General features: G+C 33.0%; 1 protein-coding gene across 1 annotated transcript in view; it reads left to right on the top strand.

Moving 5' to 3' along the window:
• Positions 1-5023: 5023 nt before the first annotated feature.
• HDX (highly divergent homeobox) overlaps positions 5024-27159 on the top strand; it is a gene marked incomplete at both ends in the record, with an annotated part of 157196 nt that continues 135060 nt past the window's right edge. The window contains 2 exons of the mRNA XM_082864246.1: positions 5024-5170; positions 10440-11558. Coding sequence (XP_082720372.1) covers positions 5024-5170; positions 10440-11558 — 1266 coding nt within the window. The remainder of the gene's footprint in view (positions 5171-10439; positions 11559-27159) is intronic.

Here is a 27159-nt window from a genome sequence, read left to right as displayed (position 1 = left end):
TTTAAGGTATACAATATGATGGTTTGATTATATATATATATATATATATATATATAATGAAATGATTAGTACAATCAAGGTAATGCATATATGATATCCATCACCTCACATAGTTCTATTTCTTTTTGGTGTAGTGAGGACACTTAAGATCTACTCTCTTAGCAAATTTCAAATATACACTACATTATTTTAAACTATAGTAACCATGATTTTAAAAATACCATTTACAATACCCCCCTTCCCCTTCAAACAAACAACACACACATAAGAAATACACAGGTATAAGTTTAACAGACTATGTACTGAATCTGTATACTGAAAACTATGAAACTCTGAGGAGAGAAATCAAACAAGATCTAAATAATTAGAGAGAAGTATATCATATTCATGATTTGGAAGACAGAGCAATTGTCCCTAAACTGATCTATAGATTCAATCCAATCCCAGCAGAATTTTTTGTTAGTACCAACAATCTGATTCTAAAATTCATATGAGAATGTAAAGGATGTAGAATAGCTAAATTGATTTTTTTTAATTACAGTATTAGAAGGCTCACACTTCCTGATTCAACAGTTATGATAAAACTACAGTAGTTAAGACAGTGTGGTTTTAATGAAAGAATTGACACATAGATCAATGGAACAGAAAAGAGTGTTCAGAAAAAGAGCCACACATATATGGTCAAGTGATTCTTAACAAAGATGAAAGAGCAATTCAATAAAAAGTTTTTTTCAATTAATGGTACTGGAACAATTGGATATCCATATGCAAAAACCCCCACAAAACTTCGACCTGTACTTCACACCTTACACAAAAATCAACTCCAAATGGATCCTAAACTTAAATGTGAAATGCAAATATATGAAGCTACTAAAAGAAAACATAGGAAAAAGTTTCTGTGACCTTGTGCTAGACAAAGATTTCTAAGGTATGGCACTAAAAGCACAATCCATAAAACTAAACAGCAGTGATAAATAGGGTTTCATCAAAATTAAAAACTGCTCTGTGAAATACACTGTTAATAAAATAAAAACAAGGCACAAGCGAGGATAAAATATTTGAAAATCATATTTCTCATAAAGGACTTGTGTCCAGAATATGTAATGAACCCTAAAAGTTAAATAATAAGAAACAAACAATCCAATTTAAAAATTTGCAAAATATTTGGACACTTCTACAGAGAAGATGTATGAATGACAAATAAGAATAGCAAAAGATGCTCAATATTATTATCACTAGGGAAATACAAATTAAAACCACAATAATAATACACAATTACAGAACTATTAAAATGACTAATTTTTTAGAAATATGTGATTATAATTCTGGTAAGAAAGTGAAAGAACTGAAACTTTCATAGAATGTTGGTGCAAAAGCAAATTTGTACTTTTGGAAAGCGTTTATATTTGAATTATAAAGTTAAGTATACATTTACCATATGACCCAGCAGTCCAACTCCTAGGTATTTATTCAAGAGAAATGGAAACATATTTTCAGACAGAAACCTGCACACAAATGTTTTTAACAGTTTTATTCATAATAGCTAAGAACTTAAAACAGCCCACATGTCCTTTAATGGATGAATGGATAAACTGTGGTATATTCTTACAATGGAATGCTACTCTGCAAGAAAAGGGAGCAAATTACTGGTACAGACAACACAGATGAATCTCAAATACATTATGCTAAATGAAAGAAGCTAGTCTCAGAAAAAATACAAACTGTATTATTCTGTTTATATGGCATTCTATAAAAACAAAATAATAGGAACAGAATAGGGATTGTCAGGGGCTGGGTGGCTAGAGAGATTGATTATAAATAAGCAGCATTAAGGTTTTTTTCAGAATGATAGAACTGTTCTGTACCTTAATTTTGATGGTGGTTTCATGACTATATATGTTTGTTTTAACTCATAAAACCATGCATGAAAAATAGTGATTTTTACTGTATGTAAATTTAAAAGCGAATAATAATAATGGATTAAAAGGACAATGTTAATAGAGACATGTTGGCCAAGATAAAGTTATTCAAGGTATTATATTAACCTAAGCTCAACTCTTTGTAAACATACAAACAAAAAAGTTGATGGCTTACCCAAAATTCAAATATTTAGTGTTGGCAAGAATGTATTCTATTTGAATTGGTGATGATTTTATGGACTCATTCCATTTTTAAAACCAGGTTTTCCAAGAATGAGTCCTTAATGAGTAAAACTTTTTTGTACTTTTCAAATGATTTAGCCACTTAAAACATTATTAGGGCATTATTAGAGCTGGTTTTAAGTATGATATCAGATATATAAGGACAGTGTTACATAGGAATTTATCTGAAATATTCCAATGTAAAAATAGAGCCTTAGCTATATTTTAGCTATTTCATTCCTCAAAGCTGTATTTTTCAAGTATTTCCAAAGCAATACATCTAAAATATTTCACTCATTGCTCTGCTTGTTTGAATAGAACATACTGAGCATAGTTTAATCTTTTGTCAATGGCTCAGGGTCTTCATTAAAACACCAAATCCTAAAGCTGAGAGCAACCTAAGAAATTCCATATCTGAATATGATAGATAAACTGAAGGGCCTAGTTATCCTTTAAAATATAAATATGTTACAACTATAACATGCTTTAAAACTTAATAAAAATGAGAATTCCCTGGCAGTCCAGTGGTTAGGACCCCATGCTTCCACTGCAGGGGGCACAGGTTCCATCCCTGGTTGGGGAACTAAGATCCCACAAACCGTGGGGTGTGGCTGAAAAAAATGTAAGAAAAATGAGTTCACATATCTTAAATTACTTTTAACAATCCATACTGGTAAGTAAAACAAGTCGTATAATCCAGAATTTTACAAACTAGGAAATGGATGCTCATAGAAATTAAGTGATTTACCAAATAGTCCCCAGTGGAGTTGAGAGTAGGACACAAGTTGTCTTATTCCTTGTGGGCTGGCATATGCTCAGTGGGTAGTACAATGCAAAGAGGATTAGACTAGGAAATCATGAGGTAAAGCTAAATGACTTGTTATTTCAATATTTAATCCCCTAGTTCAGTTAATTACCTTCCCTACCCCAATACAGTAGACCTCACTTTCTATGAATCCAATGGATTTTCATTTTATCTTCCACATAAATAACAACCCAACTTTTAAAATGAAAGTTTTTACATTTTTTCCTGATTTTTGTGCAAGCGATTAAGAACTTTGGCTGTGCAGTCATTCAATAACTTGCCACTCCATAGACCAAGATAACTAATCTGCCATGCTTTTTAAGATTCATATCATACTGGAGCAACAGTTGTAGCCAGCCAATAGGAAACCATTCCTACATAAGGCAGCTATAGTGATACACTTGGGGATCAGCCATATCTTGTACTCTAGGCTTTTTTATGGTAGTTACAGCCCTACAGAGAAGAATCAGAGCCATTACCCGTATTATGCATTAGTGAATTGAAATTTACCACACTCCTCAAATCTCATTCCAAAGTACTGGAATACCAATACCTTGCTTCTTAATCCACAACAGATGAGGTATTTCAGATATTTGACCGTCATCTTCTGGCTCCTCTCCTGACTGTAGCTGAATCACTTAGGAAAAGGAACCCCAAATTGCTCTGAAAACTGGCAAACATGATAGTAATATTGCTTTGATGAATATCGTCCTCTGGCCCAAACATCCTTGAAAATTTGGTCTGGTTGCAGATAAGAGGTTTACATTTCCACATTGTTGTACTTGAATGAGATCCCCTTCATAAAGTGGGGTTATTTGTTTCTGAATGTTCCTGCCCTCTCTCACAGGCAATTTTCTCTCATCTGATCTCTTAACATTATATAGGAAAACGTTTGCATGGTCAAGAAAACAAGTCGTGTACAGATTTCACTGGATGACTATGTGACTCTCTTTAATTTCTTTATGAAACTGCTTTATTGTTCAAAATATTCAAAAAATGGAAATTATTTTTTATTTCCATGTCAATGTACTTAGTTTTTTCCATACCCAGTATACTAGAATTTCTGTTTGGTTTGGCTTATATTGTTTTAGTTGCCACTGTTTTCCTAATTTTGAAGAGATTCATTCCTTGCAAAGGGTTTTCTTTCTGTCAGCTTTTAGGAATAACAATTTTAGTGTGACAGCTTTTAAGAGGAACCTGAAATTGCCTCTATCTAATTAGTGTTCTTCTTTATAAAATGCACTACTAGAATTCATCTCCTTTATGAAGAGTTTGACCTGCTTCTATTTGTGACATTCACAGAGTTGTTCTCCCTTAATATTAAACATCTTGCCTATTGGCAAGAAGAGCAATGTGTTTTTAAAATTTCTCTTGTCTAATTATGATGTTGTCGATTAAAAGTACTTGGTATATTTTTAGTAAACTATACATGATTTTTAATTTTGGTTTATATGCTACAGCTATTAAAAATAATTATTTTGGTTAGTATTGCCTAAAGCAAATACATTTTCAGTCACTAAAACTTCCTGTTTATTTTTAAGCTTTAAAGAGAGATTTTGACTTAATATATTAAATGAACCCCTTTAGCCCAGAAAAATAAAAGAATAAACGCACCCTTTTGTTTCGGAGCACAGCTTTTGGCTGTAAGACATATGCCAGATGCCTTGCTTGACAAAGAACAGTGAGTGTCCCTGTTGATAATTGACCACCTATGGCTACTACCATGCCACAATCTCTGGCTTTACTAGCCATAAATATTTATTTTGGTGAAAGAAGCTTTTTCTCTCCATGCACTGACACTAACCAGATAAAGGCTTTCTGCTTTTTTTTTTTTGTCTTTAAAGTTGATACTTTTTCTGAACAAATTCAATAAGGGTTCACATTATGCATAATATTCATTATTATGAGAACCTCTCTCCCTTTAGCACACAAATTATTGCCCATTACTGGGATTATTTCACTTAAAGAAATCTTGCAGCTTGAAAGCATTGAAATTGTATCAAAAAACAAAAACGTGCAAATTCTACACAAACCCAATTTTTATTCAAATTTTCAGAATATCTTCTTTTATTTTTAGATGAATCTACGTTCTGTATTTACTGTAGAACAACAAAGGATTTTACAGCGTTATTATGAAAATGGAATGACAAATCAAAGTAAAAATTGCTTTCAGCTCATATTACAGTGTGCACAGGAGACTAAGCTGGACTTCAGTGTAGTCAGGGTAAGTATTGAGGTCTTAAACTCTTGAATTTATAGCTTTGTACTACAAGTCATAATTGCTTAATATGAAAAAAACTATCAGGGTGTGAAGTCACTAACTATAAACAGCTTCATTTTCCTGGTATAAAATTACTATTTTTTAATAAATACCTAATTATTTAGTATGTTTTTGTTTTCTATAAATACCTTGAAAGCACTAAAACTTTTGCATTTTAAATATATCTTTTAAAAATCCCAGTCCTTTGAACTAATAGGTACCTTTAGGATTAGTTGCTGATCTCATGCTTGGTTTACACCTAGAATTTATCTAGATATAATCCTCCAAACTGATATTAGTAAAACAAGCATTTACCAAGGGAGTTAGCATATTTTCTTGTTATGTTTAAATTTTTCCAGCAGGTATTTATGAATTTAGTATTTTTGTCTTTTTAGGAAAACCTATCCTTTTTATGAATATCTCTTCCTCCTTTTAAGTAAAATGTATGCATTTTAATGGGTTAGCAAGTAAGGGACAAGAAATCCCTAGGGAGGAAAATTTCCTTTATCACAACCATTGTTATTCAGCTATAAAAATCTGAGCTGCTACACATTTGGGAAAGGCAGTGAGAAGGTGATAGAGAGGAGGCAAGAGATAAACCTAACAGAGCTAGTCACAGATTTCATAGTGAGTGCATAGGTCCTTTCATGATTGTCTGAACGGGCTACAAATCTCCCTGGAGCGAAACCTTAGGGATTCAAAGATTAGCAGTTTTCCCATCCTTGTCATTCATTAGGCTAATTTGGTAAGAGAAGGACTTCTATTTAAGTTTATTTTTCTGTTGGAGGAACTTTTAAAGACCCCAAAGATAAAAATCTCTTGATAAGAAGAATTCTTTGGAAAATCTATTATTTAAAGACTGAAGGATATATTCACTTTCAAATAGGGAATTATGCCACCACTTCTAGGAGGGAAATATCCAGGATATCTGTTTCTTGTTTGCTGAGATCAACCATCATACTCAGATTTTTGTAAGAACTAGAAATATCTCCTGTTGATAGCTCTAAATTCCCTATTTGCAATACCTTTAGTAAAACCTCGAGAAAAAATGTAATTGACTTAGAAAAATTATTTTAAAATGTGTAATATTTCAAGTTGATGAGTTTTCCATTTTATAAGTACAAACTCATTTTTTTCTGCAATAACTTCTTTCTTTTCTTCTGTCTTATTTTACCATTACTTTAAGATGAAAAGTCTTCTTAGGCAGCTGCTTTGTGGACTGTGACCTTTCATATTTACAATTTGCTATTGCAATCTTCCCCCTAATAATTTACTTGATTGTACTTGAATATTGAGAGTGTTGAAATACAAAGGTTTATATCTTGCTCCAAATGGTGTGAAATCTGTAACAAGTAATGGAAATGAAAGAAATAAACTTTCTAGAACGTAAGCTTACAAGTAAAATGTTACATAAGTTATAAGGAATGGTGTGAAACAGATTCATTTTCTCTGTTCTAGGAGAGTGTTTATTCTGCAGAAATTCAGTCTTTCTAATCTAAATTTTAACACAATTTTGGCAGCTTTTCAAGCCAGAGGAGAAGGGAGTTGTTTATAGACCCATTATTCCACAACCTCCCCTGCCCCTGATATTCTGCTAGGTCTATATGTTCTACTTGAAAGGGACCTTCCTTTATTATTTTTAATATAGTATTTGAGCCTAGTATTTTGCTAGGTCTACATGTTCTACTTCAAAGAGATCTTCCTTTATTATTTTAATACAGTATTTATTGTGTTTTTTCCTCAAAAGAACTAAAATCTCACTGTACTAAGAACTTGATCCCAATGTAAAAAGAACTTAAAAGGTTAAAACATCCATGATATATATATATATATATATATATATATATATATATATATATATAATATATATATATAGTGGGGTAAAGGAACAGGAAAACAAAGAAGGAGGTATAGGAAAAGGAAAAGTTTGGAGACATTGACTTTCTAAAAAAGGACTGAAAAAGAATTTAATGGACACCAAGGATTGGTGACCCAAATTTATTGCCTTTCTTTTTTTCTATGTAGTATCACTTTATTAGTTCCAAACCCCAAATGCTCATCATATCAATTTGATTGACCCATTTTTTCTCTCTCACCAATGAAACATTTGGAATGAGAAATTTACATCCTATAGGCAATGGTAAATTTTGGATCCTGTAACTGAATGACTTTTAGTAAAATTTAATTCAGTTACTGGTAACCCTTAGGTAATGCATTTTCTTTATTTTCAACATTTTACTAAAATATATTTCTTAACTATATACTTTCCTACTTTACTTCAATAGAGACTATTGAAAATAACTGAACCTTTACTTTTTGACTCAGGGTTTTACTATGGAAATCAATTATTGTACTGTGCTATAAAATAATAATGCTTACAACATGGTAAGTTATATGGAGTGACTTTCTCCTTTACTAAAGAACCCCAGACCATTTAATGATTTCTCACAACAATTCTCTTTTATTTTTCCTTTCTTCTCCTTTTTAGTGAGTAATATTTAATGAATATTCTTAGTTTTGGTGCTATCAAGGTGTTTTCAACAGCAATCACTATTACCAAAGCCCCATCCTGTTTTGTTAAAAAAAAAAAGATACCAGGTTTGGTAAAATTATTTGTAAAATAAGATAAGGTATGTTTTAAGATCAAGTGTTGTCTTTTCAGTAAAGTACATGGGTCTTGTGACATCTATATTGGCTGCATTCTGCACAAGTGAAGTTGTTAGATAGCTGAGTTTCATATTCATGTGATATTAATTTTACTATTGCATTTTACTTTTTTATGGGTACACGATATAGATATCTAGTAAACTATATAAGTAACTATATATATGAACTATAAAACTATAAAAGTAAGCCATAAATTTGCAGTGCACTAAGATCACTTAAAATTCCTATGTTAAGGTAGGTATTGTGATGAGAACATGGTAGGTTGTTTGCTTTCTTAGAAATCTTGTCCAGAGTTGCCCTCCAGATGTAGTAGATCTTGAGTTTAAATCTTACCAATTCACTATGCTTTCCCATTGAAAGTTTTAAAATATTGAAATTACAAACAAATACATCATGCTTCCTATGCATATTTTTATTTGAAAAGCCATAACACAGTGACTTATTTTGAATATCTGTAATATTCACTTTTTTGAACCATAAATTGAAATTTTATATATCCCCAAACATTTCCCTTTTTTTTAAACATCTTTATTGGAGTATAATTGCTTTACATTGTTGTGTTAGTTTCTGCTGTATAACAAAGTGAATCAGCTACACATATACATATATCCAGCTAGTGGGAAGCAGCCACATATTTCTTTTTAAATATTTCTCTCGAGTGTATACTTTAGAACCTTTTAGTTTTTCTCCCCTGCCTCCTTCTCTTGTGACATTTATATTCATTTGTCCCTCTGCTTATAATTCTCACTTCTGCTGTTTAGTAAAGCTAAATAAGAGTGAGTTTTAAATTCCCACAGCCTCATGTGAAGCAAAATGGAGCATCTCAGTTTCTGGGACATTTTATTAGATAAGTACTAATTATAAAAGTAAAATGTCCAACAGAAGTGGCCAACTCCATTTCAGGGGTTTCTCACCATAGTGGAAGGAGAATGTTCTTTGAGGTCAAGTTAAATTAATTTTGATTCCTTGCTCTGCCAGTAGCTGACAGGATATCTTTCCACAAGCTAGTTAATATTTCTGAATCTCAGTTTCTTCATTTATACAATTAGAAAATAATACCTAGCAAAGGAGCTAATATATATGAAAACACATAATGGGGATTCAATACATGTTAGCTTTTATTTATAGTATTACAACATTTAATGTTGTATATAATATAAATATACATTGAAAATTGGATAATTTATGTGGTTTTCAAAAGCACATCACACAAAATTAACCAAATACACTCTGCACCGTGTTTGTGCAAGGCTAGTTCATTTAATGTTTTCACTTATTTATTTTTTGAAATTCTTAATAGATTAATGTGTTTTGGTAGTTTATAATATGGTATGCATTTTGAAATAATTATAAAGTTTACTAATAATTTTATGGAACATAATATTTCTTATTGCATATTTTAAGAAGAATCATGATTCAGTGTAATAATACTAAGATTATTATAATAAATTACTTATATAAAAGTACATAGTTTGTAATCAAATTCTAAATGCCAACCACTGGTATTATTTTTATTAATTTTTGGTTTATAAAAGTAATACATATTCACTGTATAAGATTTGGTAAATCGAGAAAAACATAAAGAAGAAAATAACTACCACAAATTAATGACAAACTGGGAAAAATATTTGCAACTTGTGACAAAGTGCTGCTACCTCCAGTAGGAAATTGCTCTTATAAATCAATTAAAAATGACAAATACCCTAATATAAAAATTAGTAGAGGTAATCAGTAAGCAACTCTATCAAAGTGATATAGTAACCAGAGAACCTCAAATCAAAACAGCAATTATATACCTTTTCTTAACTCCTGGGCTAGTAGAGACTACAAAAAGATAATGCAAAGTGTTGTTGAGGGTGTGGGGAAACCAGAACTCTTATACATTGGAGGGTAGTTTGAAAATATCAAAAAGCCTAGCAATTTTCCTTCTAAAGATGGCATTCTAATGGACCAATAGTACAAAGATGCATGCACAGTGAAGTGTATTGCTATATGGTTTAAAATAGTGAATATTTCTAAAAGTAATCTAAATATCTAGCAATGTTAAATTAACCAAGTTATGATATATTCATAGAAGTTGTTAAATCTGAAGATGCCTAGTGTATATTTCTTTAACAATACTATGAGCATTTTCCAATGTCATTAAACATCCTACCTCTAGTATGTTTCCAATTTTTCACTATTATACATAAATATGATGAACATCTTTGCATATAAACTTTGTATACATCTAGGATTACTTTTAGGATAAATTCCCAGAAATGAATTTACTAGGTCAAGGGATATAAACATTTTAGGGTTCTTGCTACACATTAATTGGAAGGGTTTTGAGGAAAAGAAGAATAATACAATTCTCCTATCAAAGTTCCTAGATATTTATTACGTGCTGGTCCCTGATTATCTCTGACCTTATACTTTAGTTACTTTTTCTTTTATTTTTTTCTTTTAAATTTGTATAGGCCTTGATTTTATGACAAATGAGAATATAATTTATCACATAGGAATTGTTTTTTCTTGTTTTTTGGTTAAGAACTTTTCCATAATATCATTTTTTTAATCCTTCCAGACGTGGGTTGGCAATAAGAGAAGAAAAATGAGTAGTAAGAATTCTGAATCAGGAGCAGCAACAACAGGAACTGTTTCTGGTACTCCTTTGGCAGCTCCAGACGTTACAGTCAGAAATGTGGTTAATATTGCTCCAACCTCAAGACAACAGTCTTCTTGGATATCACCCAATAATGATGTCATTGTAACTGGTATATACAGTCCAGCCAGTTCATCAAGTAGGCAAGGGACAACCAAACATACAAATACACAAATTACAGAAGCACATAAAATCCCTAGTCAGAAAACAGCCAGTAAAAATGATACTGAGTTTCAGTTGCACATTCCTGTTCAAAGACAAGTAGCACACTGTAAAAATGCCTCTCTGCTCTTAGGTGAAAAAACAATTATTTTGTCCAGACAGACAAGTGTGCTAAATGCTGGAAACTCTGTATACAATCACACAAAGAAACACTATGGAAGCTCTTCAATGCAAGCCTCTGAGTTGACGGTACCACAAAAGCCATCTGTGTGCCACCAACCTTGCAAAATTGAACCAGTCGGAATTCAAAGATCATATAAGCCTGAACACACGGGTCTAGCATCACATAACTTATGCGGGCAAAAGCCACCTATTAGAGACCCTTACTGCAGAACACAAAACTTGGAAATCCGTGAAGTATTTTCATTGGCAGTTAGTGATTACCCCCAGAGAATTCTGGGAGGAAATGCCCCACAGAAGCCTCCTAGTTCAACAGAAGGAACTTGTTTGTCCATTGCAATGGAGACTGGAGATGCTGATGATGAGTATGCCAGAGAGGAAGAGTTGGCATTGATGGGAGCACAGATACCAAGCTACTCAAGATTTTATGAAAGTGGCAGTTCCCTTCGAGCTGAGAACCAAAGTACAGTTTTGCCCAGACCAGGAAGAAATATGCCAAATTCACCAATGGTGAATATTAGAGACTTGTCAGACAATGTACTGTATCAAAACAGAGAATACCATTTGACACCACGGACCTCATTACATACAGCATCTACTACAATGTACAGTAATACAAATCCATCACGGAGTAATTTTTCTTCACATTTTGCATCATCAAACCAATTGAGGTTATCACAAAACCAAAACAATTACCAGGTAATGTGTATGTTTATTTTATAAAGGTTTTATAAAAGTTTGTTTGGTCTAAAAAATTGTGTTGGTAATCAATTAGACTTGAGATCTGGGTCACAACTCATATTTTGAAGTACTTTGATTTGTTTGCTTCTAAATAGTGGTTTGGGGTCAACTCTTTAAAGAATCTTGTGCTTTCTTTGTCACGTTTAAAAATGGTGCATCCTTTTTTTTTTCATGGAATATAATAATTTTTATAACATGGTAACTATCTCCTGACATTTCAAATAGTTTTGTTCAGGAAATAATAGCCTTATGGGAAGCATGGCATTTCCTATCACTAAAATAGGACTGAATTGGCTAGACTCATCCTCTTGAACATAGATTATTCCTGTTATGACTTTTACTTGCAGTTTAGGAAGATGTCACTAGATGAGTGGTGCTTTCCCTGAGTACATAGTCAGGCAAGTCAATCATTTCTCTAGGCGACAATGGTTGAGAAATCAGAGCCTGCAGTAACTCAGCCAGCTGTTTTTTTTCTAAAAGTAAATGCTTTATTAAAACATTAAGTGCAACGTTAATCAAATTGTCTTTTTTAAAATGTTTAGAGGGAAGAGACACATTCAAAGTACAAATTAAAGCAATTTTCGACCTGTGCAAAAAATAAGCATTATTTTTTTACTGTTTCACATATTTAGTTGTTTAGATATGCTTCAGATAATCTCAACAGTGAGGTATAAACCTACCTCAGAATATCTCTTAAGGCCATAGATCTTCTTTCTGAAAAAATCTGCTTTAGAGAATTTGAATAGCGAAGCAGGAATGTTTGCCATTTTTTCTTGCTGCTAGCTAGACCCTTTAATTTGTTCAACCACAGTATTTTTTATCTGTATTTAAAATGCTTCCAGGCTATTATCAACCAGTATAAGGAACCAACTTCTCTTGACTCCTTTTATCTTATAGCTCCCTGCTACAAAATGAAAAGCAATAATAGAGTATAGGAAGTATCCCTCTGGCACCTATCTCTAACAGAATAGTACTCCATCATCATCATTAGTAGACATTTCTTATTAAGGATCTTTTCATTTTTCTGTGTTTGCTCTTTCCTAAAGCATGCTTAAAGTAACATTGAACTATACCTTTAAGATCCTTCCCAATGCCCCTTTTCATTCACCTCTTTTGTACTTTTTACCCCTTCAGCAGTGTTGTTCCTAATAATTGTAATAATAATAACATTTATGATTTGTTGAGGGCTTTGCATGTACTAGGCACCATCAGTAAATTTATATACCTGATCTCATTTAATCTTCATGGCAATCTGGTCATATAAGCATGTTATCCATGTTTTAATATCTTGTCTAGAATCATACAACCAATACAAGACAGAACCAGGATTCCAACTCAGAAATATATCATGTGGGTTTTTTTTTCTGCTTTACCATGCAACCTAACAATTTCAACTTTATTAGAATATTTGGAGGCTTGAGAGTGCAAAGTTTAAGTTTTAATTTTTCGTAAATCGATTGCTCCCTAAAGGATAATTTAGCCTAAAAAAAAGACCTTTTTACAGTCTTTATCTTTTTTCCTGGCAGAACTTTTAAAGAAATAAAATTTATTTTATATAAAAGATCATTTTAAATGGAATAAAACTTAGCAATATTTTTGGAAAAGTAATCTCTTTAAAGAAAGACAATCTGACATAATTTAGAGCATGGGCTTAAAGCCAGACAGACCTGGATTCAAATCTAGGCTCTGCTACTTTCTACTCATGTGACCTCAGGCAAGTGTCATAACATCTCTGGGTAACAGTTTCCTAATTTGTATAATGCACTTAATAATATATACTTCACAGGAATGCTATAAATGAAATAATACAATCTGTGCAAGCTTCCGTATACATTCCCTGGCACATAAATTTTCTTGTACTTATGACATCATAGTTGGAAAGTTAATGAAACTCTGCTAGTCCAGGTCTTCTTTATATTCCATTTCAAGTAAAATATTGCACAGCCCACAGTTATCACAGTGTGATTGAGGAAGAAATAGCTGTAGTGCTGGCTGAAAGAAGATTGGTGATCAGCTTTCAACCTCACCATAATCTATGTATTAAAAGCCCATATGTTTCTATTTATATTATAACAGAACTCCTCCAACTTGATCTGAGACAGTATGGTAGAGAGTCTTTGCATAGAACTCTTGGGGCATCACTTTGTCCCACCTTTCTTTTTTGTTTGTTTTTATTTATATATTTTTACATTGAAGTATAGTAAACACAATATGATATTAGTTTCATGCCCCACCTTTATTTTAATTAGTAGAGATTTTAGGGAACCAAGGTAGCCTGGGGAAGTGTAGTCCATGAAGACTAATGTTTTAGTCCATTTGGGTTTCTATTACAAAAATATCCTAGACTGGGTGACTTGAAACCCAACAAACATTTATTTCTCACAGTTCTAGAGTCTGGGAAGCCCAAGATCAAGGTGCTGGCCGATTTAGTACCTGGTGAGTGCCTGCTTCCTAATTCATAGATCGCTATCTTCTCACTGAGTCTTTATGTGTCAGAAGTAGTAAGGGAGCCCTCTGGGGTCTCTTTTGTAAGGACACTAATCCCATTCATGAGGGCTCCATTCTCACAACCTAATCACCTCCCAAAACCTCTACCTCCAATTGCCATTACTTTGGGGATTAGGTTTCAACATATGAATTCAGCTGCGACCCAAACTTTCAGTCCATGGTAGTTATCCTCCAAGATTCTGATGACACTCTATTACCAAGCTATATTATTAGTAGATCTGGACTTAGAAAAATAAAACCTATGACCATCTTGTCAACTTTCTAGCTATGAAACTATAAGTAAGCAAGCAATTCTCTTTAGTTTCTGACCCTGGGACTATAATATAACAGAGATATCTGCCTCTTCTCTCTGTTGTACCAGGTATCTTCAAGCCGAGGTCCTATTCCTAGAGTATAGCCTAGTTGCAAGCTATATAGGTGACTGAGTACAAACTGAGGAAATCCATGAGGATGCTAAAGAGTTGAAATCAGCACTGTTTTGGAGTCACTTTGGAATACCATATTAAGAGTTGAAGTGATGGTAAGGAAACTGTCAGGAGGTAACTATACCAGGATACTATAGCCCAGTTCTATTTCAAAATCTCTATGGGTTGACCTCACTCCTTTGGAGCTAGATTGCAACTGTATTGGTCTCCAAAGTGCCTTTCACTTTTCATATTATGTCTATGTCAGCCCATCTTGAGTGCTGTGTTGATTACAGATTAATAATTGATGATAATCTATGTGAAGATATTGGGGTATTTTGGAAAACAAGTGCTATACATTCAGGATTTTGTTGTAATTATTATTGTTACTTAAAAATTAACTGTATTCCCAACTCTTGTGAACTTCTTAAGAACTTAGAAGTTAATAGACATAGAGCACTTTGAGCTTTCTTTAAAAGCTACTAAAAAAGTACAATGTATCCCCCACCAGTGGGAGTAATTTGGTATTACCCTCCAAATTTATTCAGTATTTGTGTGCTTAAGTTCACTTTTTAAATAAACATGGAAATTTAATAGTTGTAAAAACTTTAAACATCATGACATTCTAAACCAATAAAAATGGTATTTTGACCTGAGGAAAGTGAGGGCCAGTAAGATTGACTTTGCTAAAATAACTCTCAGGGAAATAGTGAACTTTAAAAAAGCAATAGTAATCTGTGTTGAATAGGTGTAGTTATCATGGATCATTTTTAAATGACTTTATTAAGATATAATTCACATAGTACAGCAGTCACACATCAGAAGTGTACAATTAAATAGTTTTTAATATATTCACAGCTCTGTTCAAGCAGTACCACAATCGAATTTTAGAACATTTTGTTACTTCAAAAATAAACTATATACTGATTAGCACAACAAATCCCCCATCCCAGTACTAGACAACCGTTAATCTTTCTCTATGGATTTACCTATTCTGAATATTATTATAAGTGGAATAATACAATATAATGTTTTTTATGACTGGCTTCTTTCAGTTAGCATAATGTTTTCAAGGTCCATGCTATAGTATGTATCAGCACTTCATTCTTTTACATTGCTCTATGATATTCCATTGTGTCTATATAGCATAAATTGTTTATCCATTCATTAGTTGATGGACATTTGAGTTGTTTACATATTGTCTATTATGAATAGTGCTGCTATGGACATTCATATACAAATTTCTGTGTGGAAATATGTTTTCATATCTCTTGGGTATATATCTATGAGTGCATTTCTAGTTCATATTGTGATTCTATGCTTAAAGTTTTGAGGAAATGCCAAAAGTTTTTCCAAAGTGGTTGTATCACTTTACAATCCAACCATCAATGTAAAAGAATTCTAATTTCTCCACATGCTGACCAACACTTGTCATGTCAGTCATTTGATTATAGCCAGTATCATGGGTGTGAAATATTTCAGGGAGATCTTGATTTGCATTTCCCTAACAGCTAACAATGTTAACTCCCTTTTCATGTGCTTATTGGCCATTCAAATATCTTATTTGGAGAAATGTCTATTCAGAGAATTTGGCCATTTTGTAAATTGTTCTTTGAGTTGTGTTTAGATCTTCATATTCTCTATACTGGTCCTTATCAGATATATGACTTGCAAATATTTTCTCTCACTCCATATGCTTCCTTTTCACTTTCTTGAGGGTATTGTTTAAACACAAATTTTAATTTTGATGAAGTCCAATTTATCTATTTTTTTCTGTCATTACTTGTGCTTTTGGTGTTGTATCTAAGAACCTATTATCTAAGCCAAAATAACAAAGACTGACTTATATGTTTTCTTCTAAGAATTTTATACTTGTATCTCTTATATGTAGGCGTTTCAGCTGTTTTGATCTTGTTTTTGTGTATGATATGAGGTAGGAGTTCACCTTGATTATTTTGCATATAAATATCCAGCTGTCCCATCATCATTTGTTTAAAAGATTATACTTACCCCATTGAATGGTCTTGTCATCCTTCTCTAAATCAATTAATCATATGGAAGAGTTTATTTCTGGACTCTCAGTTCTATTGAATTGATATATATGTTTCTTCTTATGCTGATACAACACTGTTTGTATTACTGTACCTTTGTAGTAAGTTTTGAAATTGTGAAGTGTGAGTCCTCCAAATGTCTACTATTTTATCTAAATTATTTTAACTATTCTAGGTCCCTTAAATTTGCATATGAATTTTAAGATCATCTTATCAACTTCTGCAAAAATAACAGATGGAATTTTGATACAGATCATATTCAATCTGTAGATCAATTTGGGGAGTATTGCCATATTAATAATACTGTGTCTTCTGATCAATGAACATGGTATGCCTTTCCACTTATTAGGTCTTCTTTAATTTCTTTTAACAATGTGTTAAAAAGAAATGTGTCTTGCACTTATTTTGCTAAATTTATATATAAGTATATAACTTTTAACATTATTTTAAATGGAATTTCTTTCTTAATTTAATTGTTGGATTGTTCATTGATTTTTGTACATTCATCTTGTATCCTGAAAAAGTACTGAACTAATCTATTAGTTATATTAGACACTAGTGGATTTCTTAGGGTTGTATTTATGTAAAATCATGCCATCTATAAGCACAAATAGTTTTACTTGTGTAAAAACTTACTACATTTTCTTTTTCTTGACTAATTGCTAGAACCTCCAATCCAATGCTAAGTAGAAGTGGTAAGACATCTTTCTCTTCTTCTTAATCTTAAATGGAAAAAAATTCAGCATCTCACAATTAAATATGGTGTTACCTGTGGTGTTTTTGTAGATGGTCTTTATCAGGATGATAAAGAATAAAAGACCCCTTTTATTCCTTGTTTAGAGTGCTTTCATCATGAAAATGTGCTGGATTTTTGTCAAATGCTATTTCTGTATCTAAAGAGGTATATTCATGTGCATTTTTCCATTTATTTTTATATTAATATGGAGCATTACATTTTTTTCTTTTCATTTTCTTTTTTTGATATTTATTTTGCATATCTTTTTCAGTTTTACTAAGTACAGTACTGTATAAATTTAAAGTGTTCAGCATAATGATTTCATTTACATATATTGTGAAATTATTACTAAGTAATAAGTCTAGTTAACATCCATTATCTAATGCATAGATTTTAAAAAGAAAAAGAAAAAAAATATTTCTTTCCTTGTGATGAGAACTCTTGGGAACTACTTTCTCAACAACTTTCAAATATACCATACAGCAGCAGTGTTAACTATAGTCATGACACTGTACATTATATCCCTAGTACTTATTTATCTTGTAAGTGGAACTTTGTACCTTTTGATCATCTTTGTCCAATTCCCACTCCCCCACTTCCTGCCTCTGGGAACTGCAAATCAGATCTCCTTTTCTATGAGGCTGATTTTTTTGTCTGTTCATTTGTTTTAGATCTCACATATGAGATCATACAACTAATTGTCTTTCTTTGTCTGACTTATTTCATGTAGCATAATGCCCTTGAGGTCCATTCATGTTACTGCCAATGGCAGGATTTCATTCTTTTTTATGGCTGAATAATATTCAATTCTATATATATTTCACAACTTCTTTATCCATTAATCTGTTGATGGGCACTTAGGTTGTTTCCATGTCTTGGCTATTGTAAATAATGCTGCTATGAATATGAGCGTGCAAATATCTTTCCAAGTTAGAGTTTTCATTTCCATTAGATATATTCCCAAAAGTGAAGTTGCTTGATTATATGGTAGTTTTATTTTTAAATTATTGAGGATCCTTAATACTGTTTTGTGTAGTGCCAATACCAATTTACAATCCCACCAACAGTGTGCACATCTTTGACAGCATTTTTAATCTCTTGTCTTTTTGATGATAGGCATTATAACAAGCATGAGGTGATACCTCATTGTGAGATTAATTTCCATTTACTTTATGATTAGTGATGCTGAGCACATTCCATATACCTGCTGGCTATTCATTTATCTTCTTTGGAAAATATCTATTGATATTTTAATTGGATTATTAAATTAGATTATTTGTTTTTTGCTATTGAGTTGTATGAATTTTTAATATATTTTGGATATTAACCTCTAACCAGATACATGGCTTGCAAATATTTTTTCTAATTCCATAGATTGTCCTTACATTTTATCAATCATTTCTTTTGCTGTGCAGAAGCTTTTTAGTTTGATGTAGCTCCACTTGTCTATTTTTGATTTTGTTGCTTGTGCTTTAGGTGTCATATACAAAAAAATCATTGTGAAGATCCATGTCAAGGAGATTGTTTTTCTGTTTTCTTCTAGGGGTCTTATGGTTTCTAGTCTTATATTTAAGTCCTTAATCCATTCTCACTTAATTTTGGGGAGTAATGTAAGATAGTGGTCTAGTTTCATTCTTTTGCATGTGAATATCCAGTTTTCCCAGCACCATTTATTGAAGAGATTGTCTTTTCTCCACTGAGTGATCTTGTCTTCATAATTAAATATTAGTTGAACATATATGGATTGGTTCATTTCTGAGCTTTTGATTCTGCTCCATTGGTCTATGCATCTGTTTTTATGCCAGTACCATGCTGTTTTGATTACTATCGCTTTTTTCCTTCCAGTTTTATTGAGATACAATTGACATACAGCATCATATAAGTTTTAATGTGTACAGCTTAATGTTTTGACTTACATACATCATGAAATGCTTACCATCATATCATATAGCCACAGATTTAAAAAAAAGAACAAAGTGTTTTTCCTTGTGATGAGAACTCAGGATTTATTCTCTTAACAACTTTCATATATAGCATACAGCAGTATTAATTATATTAATCATGTTGTACATCATATCCCTAGTTCTTATTTATCTTATAACTGGAAGTTGGCACCTTTTGGACCACCTTCATTCAATTCTCCTTCTCCCCTTCCCTGACTCTGGTAACCACAAATCTGATCTCTTTCTATGAGCTTGTTTATTTGTTGGTTGAAGCATAATTGACCTACAACACTATGTGAGCTCCAGGTATAAAACATAGTGAGTTGATATTTCCATACATTACAAAATGATCACCATGATAAGTCTAGTTACCATGTCACCATACAAAGATATTACATGATTATTGACTATATTCCCTAAGCTGAACATTTCTTCCCCCTGACTCATTTATTTTGCAACTGGAAGTTTGTACCTCTTAACTCTCACCTATTTCACTCATTCCCCACCCCCCCAGCAACCACCTATTTGTTCTCTATCTCTATGGCTCTGTTTCTGTTTTGTTATGTTTGTTCATTTGTTTTGTTTTTTAGATTCCACATATAAGTGAAATCATGTGATATTTGTCTTTCTCTGTCTGACTTATTTCACTTAGCATAATGTCCTCTAGGTCCATCCATGTCACAGATGGCAAGATTTCATTCTTTATTATGGCTGAGTAATATTACAGTGTGTGTGTGTGTGTGTGTGTGTGTGTGTGTGTGTGTGTGTGTGTGTATCAGATTTCTCTTTATTCAATCATCTATTGATGGGCACTTAGGTAGCTTCCATATCTTGGCTATTGCGGATAATGCTGCAATGAACATAGGGGTGCATATATATTTTTGAAATAATGTTTTTGTTTTACTCAGCAAAATACCCAGAAGTGGAATTGCTAGATCATATGGTAGTTCTATTTTTAATTTTTTGAGGATCCTCTATCTTGTTTTCCATAGTGATTACTGTAGCTTTTTAATATAGATTGAAATCAGGGACTGTGATACCTCCTGCCTTGCTCTTTCTCTGAATTGTTTTGGCTATTTGGAGTCTTTTGTGGTTCCACATGAATTTTGGGATTATTTTCTACTTCTATAAAAAATGCTATTGGAATCTTGATAGGGATTGCATTGAATCTATAGATGGCTTTGAGTAGTACTGACATTTTAACAATATTAATTTTTCCAATCCATGAACACAGGATACTGTTTTGTTTATCTGTGTCTTCTATTTCTTTCATTAATGTCCTGTAGTTTTCAGAGTAGACATCTTTCACCTCCTTGGTTTAATACATTCCTAAGTATTTTATTGTTTTTTTTAATTAATTAATTAATTAATTAATTTATGGCTTTGTTGGTTCTTCATTTCTGTGCAAGGGCTTTCTCTAGTTGTGGCAAGCAGGGGCCACTCTTCATTGCAGTGTGTGGGCCTCTCACTATCGCAGCCTCTCTTGTTGTGGAGCACAGGCTCCATATGCACAGGCTCAGTAATTGTGGCTCAAGGGCCCAGTTGCTCCATGGCATGTGGAATCTTCCCAGACCAGGGCTCGAACCTGTGCCCCCTGCATTGGCAGGCAGATTCTCAACTGCTGCACCACCAAGGAAGCCCTATTTTATTGTTTCAATGCTATTGTAAATGGGATTATTTTCTTTTTCAGATAATTCAATTGTTAGTGTATAGAAATGTTACTGATTTTTATATGTTAATGTTGTCTCAGTCTACTTTACTGAATTCATGAATTAACTCCAACAGTTTTTTGGTGGGCTCTAGGGTTTTCTATACATAAAATTTTGTCATGTGAAAATAGAGCCAATTTTATTTCTTCCTTTCCTCTTCCTTTCCACTTGTGATGTCTTTTATCTTTTTTTTCTTGCCCTATTACTCTGGCTAGGACTTCCAGTACTAGCTTGAATAAGAGTGATGAGAGTCAACATCATTGTCTTATTCCTGATCTGAAAAGTAAGGCTTTCAACCTTTCACCATTGAGTATAATGTTAGCTGTGGGCTTTTCATATATGGTCTCTTTATGTTTAAGTGTGTTCATTCTATATCTAATTTGCTAAAAGTTTTTACCATGAGGATTCTGATGTCACCCATATGGCAAAATAGTTTGTTCCTGACTTCACTTCCCCTCACAACAAAAACAACTAACAAGAAATGAAAACTAACAACACCTAGCAACTCAAGAATAAGACACTACTGAGAGAATCCTTGAACATGGAGATAAGGATGAATCATCCTGCTGCACCACAGAGACCAAGACAGACTGCATTAGAAGGGTAAGAGAAGGAGCTACATATAGACTGCATTATCTCTCACCCAGGCCAGCAAAGCACCATGTGGACAGGTCTCGGCTGAGCCTTTGGTTCCTCTAGTGGGCAGAGAGAAAATAGGGGGACAACCAGCCCACCCCCAGCATTCTTCAGCACTTTGAAGGAGCAACTACTCTGCAACATGGATGTTCTCAGGGGAATCTGTGTGGCTTGACCACTGGGAATCTGAATGTGATGGGGGGAGAAGCTTGCAAAAACCAACATACAGATCTCGGAAGACTGCATTCATACTTGCAAATATGATAGTATATTTGCTATATAGTAATCCCAACCAGCAGCTTTGCTCATATGAAGGACCAAATAGTAATCCCACCCAGCAGCTCTGCTCATCTGTGGAACCAAGTTGGGGCTACATTCTGACCATGGAACATGGCGGGGTAAATATCTGCCTGATTTGGATTCTCAAAGAGGAGTTTTGCTGACACACCTGCTGTGGAGAGTGCCTTCTGGCCCCGTCTGCCCAGAAGGGCTGGTGACAACTCTTGGAAGCTGTGAGGCTCAGTAACACTTGAGGTAAGAGGTGGGCAGATAGAGCCAATAGTTGGCAGAACAACATCAGTGGTCCTGTTCAGTAAGGGAACTTGGGGTATGGGTTGGCTTTGGTTAAGACAACAAACAAAGAGGCTTTCTGACCTTGGAGATGATTCTTTTGCTTAGCCTAGGCAGGGAAAATAATTCACAGCCCCATCCATTTCTGAATATAACCTTCAGTCCAACTGAAGAGGGAACCTAACCCAGTGCACATGAGAAGGTATATAGCCCATCCAACAGCCTACTTACAGTAGAACTTAAATAGAGAGCACAGCCATGGCTTTCTCTAGCTGCAGAAGAAAATCTGTAGCCCTGTATGGCCACAGAAATCAGAACATAGTCTTGCCTGATTTTGGTCCTCAAACAAGGTGATATGCAAATTGTGGGGCCTTTTCTGCTGCCCTGACAAGGCAGGGAATCAAATTCGTAGCCATGCTTACACTGGAATATAAATCCCAGACCTAAACACTTAGTTAACCTGAACAAAGAGTCCAAGCAACTGCAGAGCACTTTCTATAGCCTCACATAGGTAGGAAACCAAGCCAGTGGTTCTATCCAACTATTCTGAACCAGTGGCACACACCTGTATCTCTGTCCTCAGAGCTCTCGGACAGTGACCTTGCCCAAAAATAGACCCTGATAAAAGTCCCACTTGCTCAAGGACATTACCAGCAGACATGCCCAGAAATCTAACCTGAGTTAATGGGTGAAGAACTATCTCTGCCAAAGAGAAACTTTAAAGTCTGAGAGAGGAAACTACTTACTCAAATGCACAGATACCATCTTAAGGAATCAAGGATCACTAAAAAATTAGGTAAATGTGACATCACCAAAGGAAAATAATATAGCTCCATAAGTGACCCTAAAGAAATAAAGACCTATGAACTGTCAGAAATAATTCAGTGATATCTTAAGGAAGTTTAATGTACTGTGCAAAACCACAGAGAAACAACTTAATGAAATAAGGGAAATAATGTATAAACAAAACAAGTTCAATGAGGAAATAACAGCATCAAAAAAAAAAAAAAAACCAAACAAACAAACAGAAATCCTAGAGTTGAAAAATAAAATAACTGAAGTGAAAAATTCAGTAGAGGTTAAAAAAATAGATTTGAAGATAAAGAAGAAACATTCAGTGACCTGGAGGACAGGACAATGGAAATTACCCAGAGGAGCAAAAAGAAAAAAGAATGAAAAAGAGTGAAAAAAGCTGATGGGAATTATGGGATATGATGAAAAGCAAAATATTCATATCATGAGAATTCCAGAAGGATAAGGGAAAGATACAGGGACAGAAAATATATTCATAACAATAATGGTTCAAAATTTCCCAACCCTGAGGAGAGGAAAGGACAGCCAGAGGCATGAGGCCCAAAGAATCTCAAACAGGTTGAACCTGAATAGGACCACAGTAAGAAACATTATGATTCAATTCATGGAAGTCAAAGGCAAAGATAGAATTTTAGAGCACAAGAAAAAAGAGAGTAGTTACATAAAAAAGAATACTCATACAACTATTGGTAGATTTTTCAACAAAAATTGTTCAGGCCTGGAGAGACTGGGATGACATATTCAAAATATTGAAATAAAATAAGTCAACCAAGAATCCTATACCAGCAAAGATGTCCATCTGAAACAAAGGAGGGATAAAGACTTTCCAGAACAAATGAAAGCCAGTGGAGTTCATTACCACCACACCTGCCTTACAAGAAATGCTAGCGTTCTTTGAGTGGAAGTAAACAGACACTAATTAAGAACATACATAAAAAGGTAGCATAAATCTCACTGGCAATATTAAATAAATAGTCATAGTTATAGCCTGCAATATGGTAATAGCAGTGCATAATTTACTTACAACTAGTTTAAAAGTTAAAAACATAGCCAAAGTAAACATAACTGCAATAATATGTTATTAGTTACACAATATTAAAAAAACTTGTAAATTGTAACAACGACCATATGAAATGTAAAGGGAAAGAGAATTAAAAGTGTAAAATTAAGAAATTCTATTAAAGTTAAGTTTATCAGTTTAAAATAAGGTATTATATATTTAAGATATTTTAAGTAAGCCTCATGTTCAGCACGAGGGTAAATCCTGTAGTAATTACACAAAAGAACATGATAAAGAATTCAAAGCATGCTGATATCAAATGAGACAAAAACACAAAAAAGACAGCAGCATAAAATACAAGGTACAATGGATCTACAAAATATTCAGAAAACAATTTTGAAAATGGCAATAGTAAGTGCTTACCTATTAATAATTATTTTTAATATAAACAGAATAAATTCTTCAATTAAAAGACATGGAAAGTCTGAATGAATGAAAGAACAAGATCCAATAATATGCTGCCTACAAGAGGCTCACTTTAGACATAAAGACACACATAGATTAACAGAGAACGGATGGAGAAAAGACATTTTAAGCAAATAGTAACCAAAAGCAAGCACAGGTAGCAATACTTATATCAAACAAAATAGACTTTAAAGTGAAAATGGTAAAAGGAGACAAAGAGTGTCATATAATGATAAAAGGGTCAATCCATCAAGAAGATAGAACAGTTGTAAATATGTATGAACCCAACATTAGAGCATCTAAATATATAAAGGAAAAACTAACAGAGCTGAAGAAGAAATAAACAGTAATAAAATAATAGTTAGGGATTTTATACCTCACTCTCAGCAATGGATATAGCATCCAGAGAGAGAAACAATAAGAAAACAGTGCACATGAACAATACTATACCAAATAAACCTAACAGATATACACAGAACATTCTAACAACAACAGAGTACACATTCTTCTCAAGCACACATAGAACATTTTCTAGGATAGACCATATGTTAGGCCACAAAACAAGTCTTAGCACATTCAAGAAGATTTACATCATACCAAGTATTCTCTGACCACAATGGCATGAAACTAGAAATCAATAACAAGAGGAAAACTGGAAAATTTAAGAACAAAATGAAATTAAACAACTCTCCTGAATAACCAAAGAATCAGAGAAGTAATTAAAAGGGAAATAAGTTTCTCAAGACAAACTAAAATGGAAACACAACATACTAGCACTTGTGGGATTCAGCAAAAGCAGTTCTAAGAGGGAAATTCATAGCAATAAATGTCTACATATTAAGAAGCAATTAAGATTGCAAGTAAACAATCTAATTCTATGCCTCAAGGAACTAGAAAATGAAAAACAAACTGAGCCAAAAGGTAGTAGATGGAAAGAAATAATCAATATAAGATCAGAAATAAATGAAATAGAGAGCAGGAAAAAATAAGAAATATTAAAAAAATCAAGAGAGAGTTCTTTGAAAAGTCAAACAAATTTGAGAAACCTTTAGCTATACTACACAAGGATAAAAGAGAGAGAAACCAAATCAACAAAATTATAACTGAAAAAGGAAACATTACTATTGACACCACAGAAATACAAAGGATCATGAGGCTACTATGAACAAGTATACACAAAAAATTGCATAACGTAGAAATGGAAAAGTTCTTACAAACATACAACTTGCCAAGACTGAATCAGGAAGAGAAAGATATCTGAAAAGATCAATTGCTAATAAAATGATTGAATCAGTAATCAAAAATCTCTTAATGAATAAAGGCCCAGGACCATTTGGCTTCTCCAGTGAATTTTACCTAACATTAAAAAAAGCATTAACTCCTATCTGTCTCAAACTCTTCCAAAAATATCATAGAGTAGAGAACACCCACAAACTCATTTTAAGAAAGCAGTATTGTCCTGAAACTAAAACCAGAAAAAAGGATACTGCTGGAAAAGAAAACTGCAGGCCAATATCCCAGATGAATATAAATGCAAAAATTATCAATAAAATAATAGAAAACTGAATTCAGCAATATATTAAAATTATGATTCACCATGATCAAGTGGGAATTATCCCTGGGATGCAAGGATATTTCAACATATCCTTGTTCAACATATTCAACAATTATATTCAACATATCCTATGTTCAACATATTCAACGTATTTAACATCAATATATTGGTGTTAATCAACATATTGTTACCATACATTAATAAAATGAAAAAAAAGAATCATGTGAACATCTCAATAGACACAGAAAAAAACATTTAACAAAACTGAACACCCATTCATGATAAAAACATTTGTTAATTTAAAATGAAGCAAGTTAAATTATTTAATTTTTTAAGGGACACACATCACTGTATGTTTAAGGCTTAGAACATGATGGTTTGATTTACATATATTGTGAAATAATTATCATAATAAGTTCAGCTAACATCCATATTCTCATATAAATAGAATAAAAATATTTCTTATGGTGACAACTCTTATGACTATTTAACAACTTACATCTTTATCATACATCAATGTTAACTATCATCATGATGTTGTACATTACATCCCTAGTATTTATTTATCTTATAACTGGAAGTTTGTAACTTTTGACCACCTTCCTCCATTTCTCCCTCCTCCCACATTCCAACTTTGGTAAACACAAGTCTAATCTCTTTTTCTATGAATTTGGTGATTTTTTTTATTTTGTAGTTTCCACATATAAGTGAGATTATACAGCATTTCATTCTCTGACTTATTTCACTTAGCATAATGCCTTCAGGTACCTACATGGTGTTACAAATTATATGGTTTCCTTGTTTTTTTTTATGTCTGAATAATATTCTATGGTATATATATACCACACCTGCTTTACCCATTCATGCATCAACTGACAGTTAGGTTATTTCCATTTTTTTAAAAACAAATCTGTAATTTATTTATTTTTTAACATCTTTTTGGAGTATAATTGCTTTACAATGTTGTGTTAGTTTCTGCTAACAAATTAACAAAATGATTCATCTATGTATACACATATATCCCCATATCCCCTCCCTCTTGTGTCTCCCTCCAACCCTCCCTATTCCAACCCTCTAGGTGGTCACAAAGCACTGAGCTGATCTCACTGTGCTATGCAGCTGCTTCCCACTAGCTATCTATTTTATATTTGGTAGTGTATATCTGTCCA

Source organism: Leucopleurus acutus, assembly GCF_964270905.1.
Source record: "Leucopleurus acutus genome assembly, chromosome: X".
NCBI lineage: Eukaryota > Metazoa > Chordata > Mammalia > Artiodactyla > Delphinidae > Leucopleurus > Leucopleurus acutus.
Note: the sequence above shows the minus strand (reverse complement) of the source record. Positions and strands in the feature narration are given on the sequence as shown.